At 46.3% G+C, this 10,284-nt stretch overlaps 1 protein-coding gene across 1 annotated transcript in view; it reads left to right on the top strand.

Annotated features, from left to right (window-relative positions):
* The first annotated feature begins 1,470 nt into the window (after positions 1–1,470).
* CEP170B (centrosomal protein 170B) overlaps positions 1,471–10,284 on the top strand; it is a 56,822-nt gene continuing 48,008 nt past the window's right edge. The window contains exon 1 of the mRNA XM_053980942.1: positions 1,471–1,575. Coding sequence (XP_053836917.1) covers positions 1,471–1,575 — 105 coding nt within the window. The remainder of the gene's footprint in view (positions 1,576–10,284) is intronic.

The following is a 10,284-nucleotide window of genomic DNA, read 5'->3' as shown; positions in this document are numbered from 1 at the left end:
TGCCCCGCGAGCACCGGCGAGCCGGGCTCGGGACCCGCCGCGGCACCGCCGCCTCCCCCGGCCGGGCCCGGCAGGGCTGGAGCCGCCTCCTGACGTCGGGAACCTGCGGCGCGGGGGCGGAGCGGGGCGGGCGCCGGGAGCGGCCCGCGGGGCAGGCAGAGCCGGCTGGCGGGGCGCGGTGCCCGGCTGCCACCGCGCCGAGGGCCGCAGCAGGTAGGGCAGGCGGGCGGGGGCCGGGGGGCTGCGGGGCCGGCACACAAAGGGCTGCGCCGGCGGTTCCCGGCTCCTCTTCCCGGGCGCTTTGTCGGGGCCGCGGTGTGTGGGGCCGCTCGCATGTCGTGACATGGGCGCGGCGGCTCCCGGAGCGGCGGGGAGGCGGCGGGGGCCGTGCGGGCTGTCCCCGTCCCCCGTGGAGGTCACTCATCCCCACCTGCGCGCCCCGGGGCCGCCGGGGCCGCTGAGGCGGCGGTCGGGCCGGGGAGCGCCGCGCAGCCCGGGGAAAATGGAGATCTCCTTCCCCCGGTGCGCTTAGGAATGCAGCTGGGAGCCCGGGAGGTGGGTGAGGGGAAGGCGAGAGCCTGGCGTGTGCCGCTGAATCCTCCTTCCTTTAGCCAGGGAGAGGAAAATGGGATGTTGTGGGAGAGGCAGGCGGGGAGGCCGCAGGAACAGGCTGCCCGCAGCCGGGCTGTAGCAGGGACAACAAACAGGTGTGGCCGGGAGAGCGCCCGGTGAGTGCCGCACGCAGGTCACAGCTGCCGCCCCTCCGCCTGCTGAGCACCGAAACCCCGGTGGGAATCGCAGCTTGTGCTTCCTGTCCTGGGGCAGCTGAGCGCTTCGGTGTTTGGACCAGCCGTGCAGCGGGGGAGGAAGGAAGGAAGGATTTGTGGGTTCCCAACTTACATCAGTGTGGAAGTGGGATGAGCAATAGGGAGGTTCTCCTAGCACTGGTGTAAGCGCTCCTGGGAATGCACTGTGAAAGGTTAGAGGAGCCACGTTATGTCACCTCACTGATGCACTGGTCCACATCTCTGATGATGCGGGAGGCTCAAGCTGTGTAGCACTGTGGTAGTGGTGAGGAAATGTTCTGGAAAGGAGATCTTTGTTGTTATCTCTTTTTTCCCCTCCACCATATTTCATAATTTCATTGATTGGATGAAATTATGGATGCTTCAATTTTTTAAACAATCCTTTCTTCAGATCCTTAGTCTTACTTTGCCATGGGAATATTTGTAGGGCTGCAGAGCTCCTACACATGGGCAGCAGGTCCTGGCAGACACTTCACAACTGCTTATTGTCACCAGAGATTTAAGATAGGAACACAAGTGCATGAGGCAGTGTTGGGTCCCGTGGTAGAGGGAAATTTGGGAATGGCGGGTACTCTTGTACTTGCACGCTTCATTAATAGCTAACTGTGTCTTGTGGGGGTTTTTTGTGTTTAGGATGTATAAAGGTTAAGTGCCAAGCGCCAAAATGAGCGTGACTTCGTGGTTCTTGGTGAGCAGCACTGGCATTCGCCATCGGCTCCCTCGGGAGATGATATTTGTTGGAAGAGATGACTGTGAACTGATGCTCCAGGTAACATGGCTTTTTTTTTTTTTTTGTAATTATTTCTTCTGAAGATGCAGTAGATGTGTATGTAATGCTGGGGACCTGTAGAGATGTTTGATGCTTTCAAGTGACACCTTTTAAAAGGAATTTTGTCTTTTTATCCTGAGTCTGTGTTTCCCTTGAAGACTTCATGTTTGTGACAGTGTCAGTGAGGTTTTCAAATTGCCATGTCATCAGATGGATAGGATCCGTAGTGGTGGGAGATTAATCAAATAGATTAACTGTCTTGCTGCTACTAGAAGCAGTAAACAAAGACATACCATTCTGTCCTGATCTGTGATTATGCTGCTGGCTTTTTTAGCTTTTAACACATGCGCTGTTTACATGTGATTTGAATGCAGGCAGGGTTTTTTGTTTACCTGTTTTTCCCTTTAAGTTTGATTAAATTATTTATGCTGGTATTTCTGAGGTGTTTTTATCATGGTAGAAAATGCTGATGTTTTGGTAGGCTGAGTAGGCTGGTGACCTCTTCCCAAAGTAATTGTGTTACTTGGGCAAACTTTCAGCTTCTGTTAGTACTTTCCATACCAGCATGTGTCTCTGCTGGACCTAATCCAGCATGTCTGAATTGTTGACTGTGGTCTGATGTTTGACAGCATAATGTAGTAGATGTCACTCCAGACAAATGGAGCTGGAATCTTGCAAAGAGCTTTTGACAGGAGCAGTTTAGCTCAGGAATTTGTAGAAGCTCAGAATTATAATAGTGGTTCTGCTAAACCCATGCCATGAGTACTTAAGTGCACAAAAAATGTTCTATTGCACCTGCCCGTCCCCCTTTTGCCTCTTTGTGGAGGTGGCAAATGTTCCTGTTGGTGGCAAAATTAGGAATCTGCCTGCACAATGGAAACTCCCTCCTCATAATTTCCACTGCTGACCTGATCACAGGTATGTCCTAAATGCTGTGCTGATGATCTGCTGAGGAGGTTGCATTTGTAGTTGCTGCAGGGATTTTGTATGATAGTAGGAGATCTGTTTAGAGAGGTAGAAGTTCTTGTACGAGGTGTACTTGAAGGGCAAGGTGCTGTCTAGCTGTAATAAAATGTCAGTGTCCACAAGAGGAGAGCTTGCAGTGCTCTGCCTGCTGGCAGTGAGTGGCACGGCTGTGTTGCTGTGGTAGAGTTGGGAGCTCCTGTTCCACAGCAGATTGTTTGTTTGGGTTCTCCCATGAATCACACTATCTCTTATTTCATGTTTCTACATGTCTGGCTGGTGAGGCATGTAAAGGTGAGACATTAAAAATGTCCTGATACTTGCTGTACGTCTGCATTTGGCTGCTCAGGAACCTGATTGGCATCTTCTCTCATGACTTGGAGGGAGAAAACACGATGTCGCTGGTTTCCAGAAATGGTCTGAGTTTTAGGCTGCCCATCTTATTATCTTGTTAAGGAACTTGAGGGTTGTTGTCAGCTTTCAGTACTCTGACAGTCATATCTTAAGCTGTGGTCTCTAAATAATAAAGAACCCAAATATCAATTATGCTTAAAATGCACAGCTTATTTCTCTAGTTGCTTATGGGGTTAACTGGATGTTGTGGGTTGTGAGCCACTCCATACCAACCAGAGTATTTCATGCTTCTTTGCCAGTCTGAGCTGGCTTGTCAGTGTTGCTTGTGGAGTACCCAACCTTGTGAGGCTCTTCATTTGCCATGCACTTTTCTACAAGGTAAATGAATTGAGATTCCTGGAGGAGCCAGGAATATCTGTGAAACAGTTGTATCTGGGGGCTCATAGGTTGTGGGTGGTATTAAAAGAGATTTCCATTATTTCACCAGAGTGAAGGCTCTGGATTGTCTATAAAAGCCAGCATGGGGTGAGCTACATGTGACCCTTTATAAACATAACTGGTCTGCTATCTCCAGTAATAAAGCTTTTTCTAGGCTCACATGTAAGGTCTTGTTTTGAACAGCACAGCACATTCTTTTCCTAGCCATTTGCTAATGAAGATGTTTTCCAGAGCTACCTGGGGCTCCAAATGAGATGTTTGTAGTAAGACTGAGTGCAGAAGAGAAACTGTGAACAGAGAGTCTTCATATCCAAGCAGAATTGTATGTGAGCAGATGGAGGATGAGATCTAAAAATAGACTTTTTCCCTACTGTGACTGTCCATGTCACAAAATCATTGTGCAGATTGGCACAATCGTTTGTCTTGGGGGAGCTTAAGAAGCAGGGCAGTTATCAGAGCAGATGGACAGAGATCTTGTGGCAGTTGTTTGCACCTTGTAGTATTTCTGTGGTACTGACCCTGAAACTGTATATTCACTGCACAGTTATTTTCCATATATATTTCAAGATACTGGCATTTAATCCTTTAAAGTGCTCAGCTGGGAACAGACTGGCAGTGACTGGGTGACCTGGTCATTGTTTTTTCATGTCCAAGGCTGTTACTGCATATTGATTTCATCGTGACATGGTTTGTGGTTCCCTGTTGAGACCATGTGTAACATGGTGCTCTCACACACAACACAGAGATAATCCTTGTCCCAGAGACCTGCAGTCTTGCCTTTCTCATTTTACTGTTTTAGGAATGTCTTGTCTATTGATATTTTCTTGGAATGTGCTGTCTCAAGGTATCAGATCTCTAAACAGCAAAAAAGGATGGATTTGTCACCAAACAATTAAGCTTTAGCTTTGTCTGGCTTTCTTATTTCATAATACAAGTAGTGAATTTGCTTTCTGATTAACAAAGAGGTGAAGAAACCCAGAGTCTTTAATCTTAAAGTTGAGTAGGTCTGATAGTAGGGAAACATAAGGTACCTTGATACCTTCTATACCTACTAAGAGGATTAGAAATATTTTAAATGTTTTGCAGCCCTCTAAAGCTTCTAGTACAAGTAAATGTGAGATTTACATTGGGTTTGAATGTTAATGCATGGGTGAAAATGCCATGAAGTAGCTGTAGCTTGGCATGCAGTGTTCCTACCAGAGCCAAGGGCTCAATTCTGCCCTTTTTCCAAGAAAAGTGCTTGATTTCTTCAACAGCCTTGCTGCTTCCTTCAGGTAACAGTCAACAAACTGCAGGAGTGTGGAAATCTGGACCTTCACTAACTTGCACTGGTGTGGGTTTTTAATGTGAAACTTGGGGGTGTTACGAAGTAATGGTCTGAAAAGATCTACTCATTTTTTTAATCAAAAATAAAAGAATAAAGAATTTTGGGACCATCCTGAAGAAAATAATTTTTCCCTCCCCCCAACATCCTTCTTTTGGGAGATGCTGCCATTTTTATTGGCTTTGATCACTTGCTTAATGTGATGGGTATTCAGGGGACAAACATTTTGCAAACTCAAAAATTTCACTTAACCACTAAAACATTCCCTGCTGCTCCTAAACAAAACATTTTTTTTTTTTTTCATTTTTGCTAAATGTAGATATTTAACAGAATGGAAAGCAGTGTCATGGTTTCCCTGTTTTTGTTTGAGAGTGATGTTTACTGGAAAATTTGGGGAATAGAAATGTTTAATCAGTGCTCCCCTGATTATTTCCCTCCCTTTAGAATGATGCTCTGGGCATGTGAGTTTGTACATGAGTGTGAGTTACAGCAGGAGTAGGTGCAGGCAGCATGGTGCTTTCTGTTTTATGCCTTTATCCTTTATGCCTTTTGGGACAGCCTGACATTTCCTATCAGGAGACACTGTTTGCAATTGCTTATAACTCTGCTAAACTTTGTAGCTGTTTGGGATGAGAGTTTATTTTCCAGGCATCTGTTTTATGCAGTGTGTTCTGGATGCAATCATTTATCTCCCTTCTTTGGTTTTTGCTGTGAGCAACTCTGAGAAAAATGCTGTTTTCTTCAGGTCAATTATTTAAAAGTATTTTTAGCCTGTTCTTTGAAGTTCTGGCATTGTAGTAGAGCTGAGTCAGTGAAGATTTTCAAGAGTGAATTTCTAGGTTGGAGGTGGTGGGGTTTTTTTTCCCATTAATCGATAATCTAAATGTGTTTGACCAAGTTCCAAACCTTTGAATAAAAGCTGGAGTTTGAATATGGTCAGCAGGGACTTATTTGATAGTATTGCCATAAGTAATTTCATCTGGGAGTGAGGTTGGCAAGGAGATGGAGTGGAGGAGTGTCACAGGTTGGGCAAAGAGGAACTGGGTGCAGGTATTCACAAGGATGGGGTGTAGATGTAACAGCAGCTGTGATAGATTAGATCAGGGTACACCTAACCTGGCATTCCTGACTCAGTGGTCAAAGCAGCTGTCGAGGAAAGGGCAAGAACAAGCCAAGAGTGTAATGATACTTCCAGAATGCTTGTTCAACCTCTTCAACTGTGTTTCAGGAAGCCACGGGTCAGATCTTTGCATGTAGTGGTTGGATTTCTACTCTATAGAGCTTCACCAAATGATGAAGATTTGGCCAAGTGAGGAAGTACAATGAGGATTCTGTTTGTGCAGAGTGAGAGGAGAAGCAGCAGGACTTGGAAAAGTAGAGAGGGTGGTGCACATAGGGCAGAAGCTGCTCGGTGTGGGCAAAACGGGCATTACAGGATGTGGCTGCTGAGCAGCATCGCCCTTAGGCCTGAGATGGGTCAAGACTTGCTATTTATTATTCTGGTGTCAGAAGAGAGCTGTGAAAGCTCCTAGCCAAGCATCTGTCACTGGTCCAGATGGGACCAGTGGTGCTTATGATACCAATTAGTCAGTTCAAGTGGTAGGGCCTTGTGAGCTGAACATAGTTCATTCTTCTGGTGAATCACACAAAGGTAACAATACTGTGTTTCCATCTTTTTAGCTTGCTTTGTTAAAAAGACAGGGAATTACCAGCATTCTAGGAACTGAAGGAGTATTCTTATGGCTGCTAAGTCAAGTGTTTATAACAACACACTAGTGTGAAGGCTGCTGAAGGCTGCCTGTGTAATCCTGCCTCTGCCCCTGTGTACATAGGCATGAAGATGCAATCTGTTATTGTGTCGTTCTTGGGTATTTTTCCCCGCAGGATCTGTTCTGTGTCTGGTATGCAGGGTGCACGGCGTGCTCCACAAATAATAGAGTGCAAAGATGAACTCTGCCTGTGTGTGACATCTGGTCAAATTAAGGTTTCATTGACCTGATGTATCCTGCCTTCCCTGGGCCATACTTGATAATACCGTGTCTTTCCTATGTAGTTTAGCAAGTGCATACATAAACAACCATAGGTGTGGTGTGGGTTGTCTACAGCGTTATGCTGGGAAGAAGCAGATGGTGAGAAGTTGGTAGATGATCTTTTTCCTGGTCCTTCTAGGTGGATTCACGACAGTGCAGAAATTGTATCCCTCCATTGCTCACATATTTCCAGCACTGGGAGCTCCCAGAAGAAGCCATGAGGAATCTCTGCTGGGTTTTGTGTCTGGACCTCCTTCCCCATGGCAGTGTAGGGTTGAAGTGGGAGGCTGTAGTCGGGACAGGGAGATGCCCCACCTGTGCTGTTTCACTGCAATTATCCAGAGGGTGTGAACAAGCACCTAAGTCACTCCCTGGGTGTTGGGAATTACCAAAAGTAAATTCATTAGGTGTTACAAAGGAAGTAAATGTCTTACAGAAGGGAATGGATCTAGCCTTGGGAAGGTGCTGCTTTTTGACAGGTAGTGTTTCCAGGTGCTGGGACAGCAGCTGTGGGAGGAAGGATGCACATCCTGTATTTCCAGGCCTAGAGTTGTTTTTTTGGCTCTTCCTTGTCCCATTGTGTTCTGTTAATGTGCAGTTGATGGGAGGAGGTTATGATGCCTGATGGCATATGGGTGTTTGAGGCTGGAGGCATAGCAAGACTGGCAGACCTGGGAGGGGAGTTCATTGCTGGAGGCAGGGTAGGGAGAGAGGTGATGGTGGCACTGAAGGCAGATGGTTATTAGGGTTGAGAGGGCTTCATGCAGGTGCTGGAAGCCTGGACTGCCAAGGGAGGGTTTGTCCCACTCTGGAGAGGGCAGAGAAAAAAGGGAGATGTATCTTCCTTGTATGAGATCCTGATCCAGACAGTAGCAGCTCAGCTGCACTATAAAAATTCAGGCTTGTGTCCCACCTAAAATGATGCTTTTCCATTCCTCCTGGGTGGCCATGTAAAACAAAGGGAAAGCCAGTGCATCTTGGGCAGCATGCTCCCTGCCTGTGGTCAGGATCTGACCCTGGGTCACTTGAACCAGTTCACTTTGGGAATGGGGAACTAGCAAGCAAAAACCCATTTTACCCCAAAATAACGGGTTAAGTTTTTATGGGAACCGTGCCAGCCTCCAAATCCCTTTGCCAAGCTGTGGGGATTATAGTTTCATTTTCCTGGGGGATTTCTCTCTTTTGTTCAGTGCCTTATTTTTTGCTTGAATACTCAGGCCCTGGTTCAGCCACAGATCCGCAAAGCCCATGATTTTGGCTTCAGCAAAGCTGAGGGCAGGAGCCTCTGCAACCTGGGAGCTGTAAAGCGAGTCCAGCCCCAGGATGAGGTGGCTACACTTGCTGAAGAGATTTGTCTGCTTAGGCAGTCATTAGAAGCTGGCAGCACCTGCCCCTAGGAGCAATCAGGCTGCCACAGGGGTGACACATTTGCAACCAGCCTGGGGCAGGATGGAGCATTCACTGATATTCTGGAAAAGTACTGGAGGGGGCCAATGCACACAACGCTGTGAAATGCTTTGTGGTGAAAGAGAAGGACCCAGTGTTCACATCTGTCATTAAATGTTATCCAGCATATGTTTACTTTTGAGGAGCAAAATTCACATTTCAGGCCAGAATGCGTGGAAATTGATTTTTGTTATTGCTGTTGTTTTGTTGAGTGGGTGGTTTTTTTTTGGTTTTTTTAATTTGGTTTTTTCTGTCTCCATTGTAAAGTGGGTCACCAGCAGAGGTTTGTATTTCCTTACTGGGACACTTGTGCAGAGCACAGTACTGGCAGAAATGTAACCTGTTCACTATGGAAAGTATTCGAGCAACTGTTTTATTGCATGCTGCCACCAGAACACTGCAGTTTTTTTGTGCCAGAAGTGCACAGCAGACTGCAGTGAGGAACAGGGAAACTGCTCATGTTTGTTTATTTTATCTCCAGTGCCACGATGCCTTGCAGCATTGGCAGGGCTGAGGTCCAAGTCTCAACCCCAACCGGTAGGTTTTCACCCATGGTAATTCTCCTGAGAAAAAAGCAGCATCTGTATCTGCACAGGCAGCTGAGCTGCGTCTGCTCCCCGGCCCTGTGGGGAAATGCAGGCTGGCTGCCTGGATTTCTCCTCCTGCCTTCCTAAGCAGGTCTTTTTGCCTTGTGGATTTTGCTTGGCATCTCTGCAGCTCATGCTTTCATCCCGAGATTCCCTGCTCTCTGGATTGGACTCCTCACCAAACACAAAGCTGTAGGGTATGTGCAGCACATGTAGCCAGTGTGATTTGTGCCTCTGTGGAGATTTCTGCAAGCTTTTGAAGCTGATTTTGCTGATTTGATGATGTGTGCAGTTTTGAGAATCACAAGTGAGCTGCCTGGTTTCGTGGCTGATTGGAACCTGGTGATCGAAGGTGTTGGTACCACTGTGGGACTGGCAGACCCCCAGGTACTATTCCTGTGTTTTGTACTATTTGATTAACATGATTGTGGAAGAAGGAAGAGCTATATATAAAGTACCTCCATCCTCAGTTATATGCTGTGTGTGCATTTTGTCTACTAGGTATTTAAAACATGATGCATGGTAGATAGTATGACAGAAAAGCAGCACAACCTTATATTAGGAAATGATTTGAATGTCTGGAAATTCCAGCCCTGGATGAGGGCTGAGTGTAGCAACAAATCAATGTCCATGTTTTCCCTGCAGAGAAGTGTAAATATTCTTAATCAGAAAAGTACACGTGTTTTCCTGAGAGTTGTTTTCATTTGATAACAGGTCCAGTGTTGGGACATGGTGAGAATGCTATATGCTTCCTTCATTTCCAGCTTCTTGGAGTGTAGCCTTGTTTCTTGTCTGAAGATTACCACTGCTTAAGAGGACACCTCCCTTCCTTTTTTCCCCTTCTCAACCTCCCCTGAGGTGCTCCAGCTCTGGTTTGGTTGTTTGGATCTCTTACCCATAGCTCAAGACTACTGCTCACCCCATCACAAGTGCATTTCTAGTGAAACAGATTAACTGCAAGGATGTACTGGTTATTTTTTGCTTTTGACATCTGGATATGGGTAATTGAGGTTTCTTATTAACACTTTATTGGAAATTCTGTTGTGTTTTGGTTTTTTTGTTTTTTTTTTTGTTTTTTTTTTTTTTGTTTTTTTTTTTTGGTTTTTTTTTTTTTTTTGTTTTTTTTTTTTTTTTTTTGTTTTTTGTTTTTTTTGGACCCCTGTGTCTTCTCATGATGGATCAGTCTTGCCTTTGGTTGTAGAGGTCATGGCTCATCCTTAAGCAAAACTCAGTATTTGCTGCACATGTGCATTTAGGCTAGAAGTCCTCTTATGTTAGTGATTCAGTCAACTTAATTGCAATTTTTCAATTTATAGATGCCTAAAATCTTTCCAGTGAAGTTGCAGATGGCTGGGAGCTCTGCAGCCATGGATGTGTTGACTCGGGCTTCTTAAATCACTTTCTGTGATTCAGCAGGTCACTCCTTAGAAACCACTGGCCTGCTGGGCTGGACTGTCCCTGGGCTCTCAGCTGTGACCAGCATGGAAACTGGTTTGTCTCCTCATGGGAAGTGGGATTGAGGGAGCCTGCTCCTCTCTGAGACAAAAACACCATCAGCCGCTGGCAC

Source organism: Vidua macroura, chromosome 6 (assembly GCF_024509145.1).
Source record: "Vidua macroura isolate BioBank_ID:100142 chromosome 6, ASM2450914v1, whole genome shotgun sequence".
Lineage (NCBI taxonomy): Eukaryota > Metazoa > Chordata > Aves > Passeriformes > Viduidae > Vidua > Vidua macroura.
This window is presented reverse-complemented; position numbering and strand designations above follow the sequence as displayed.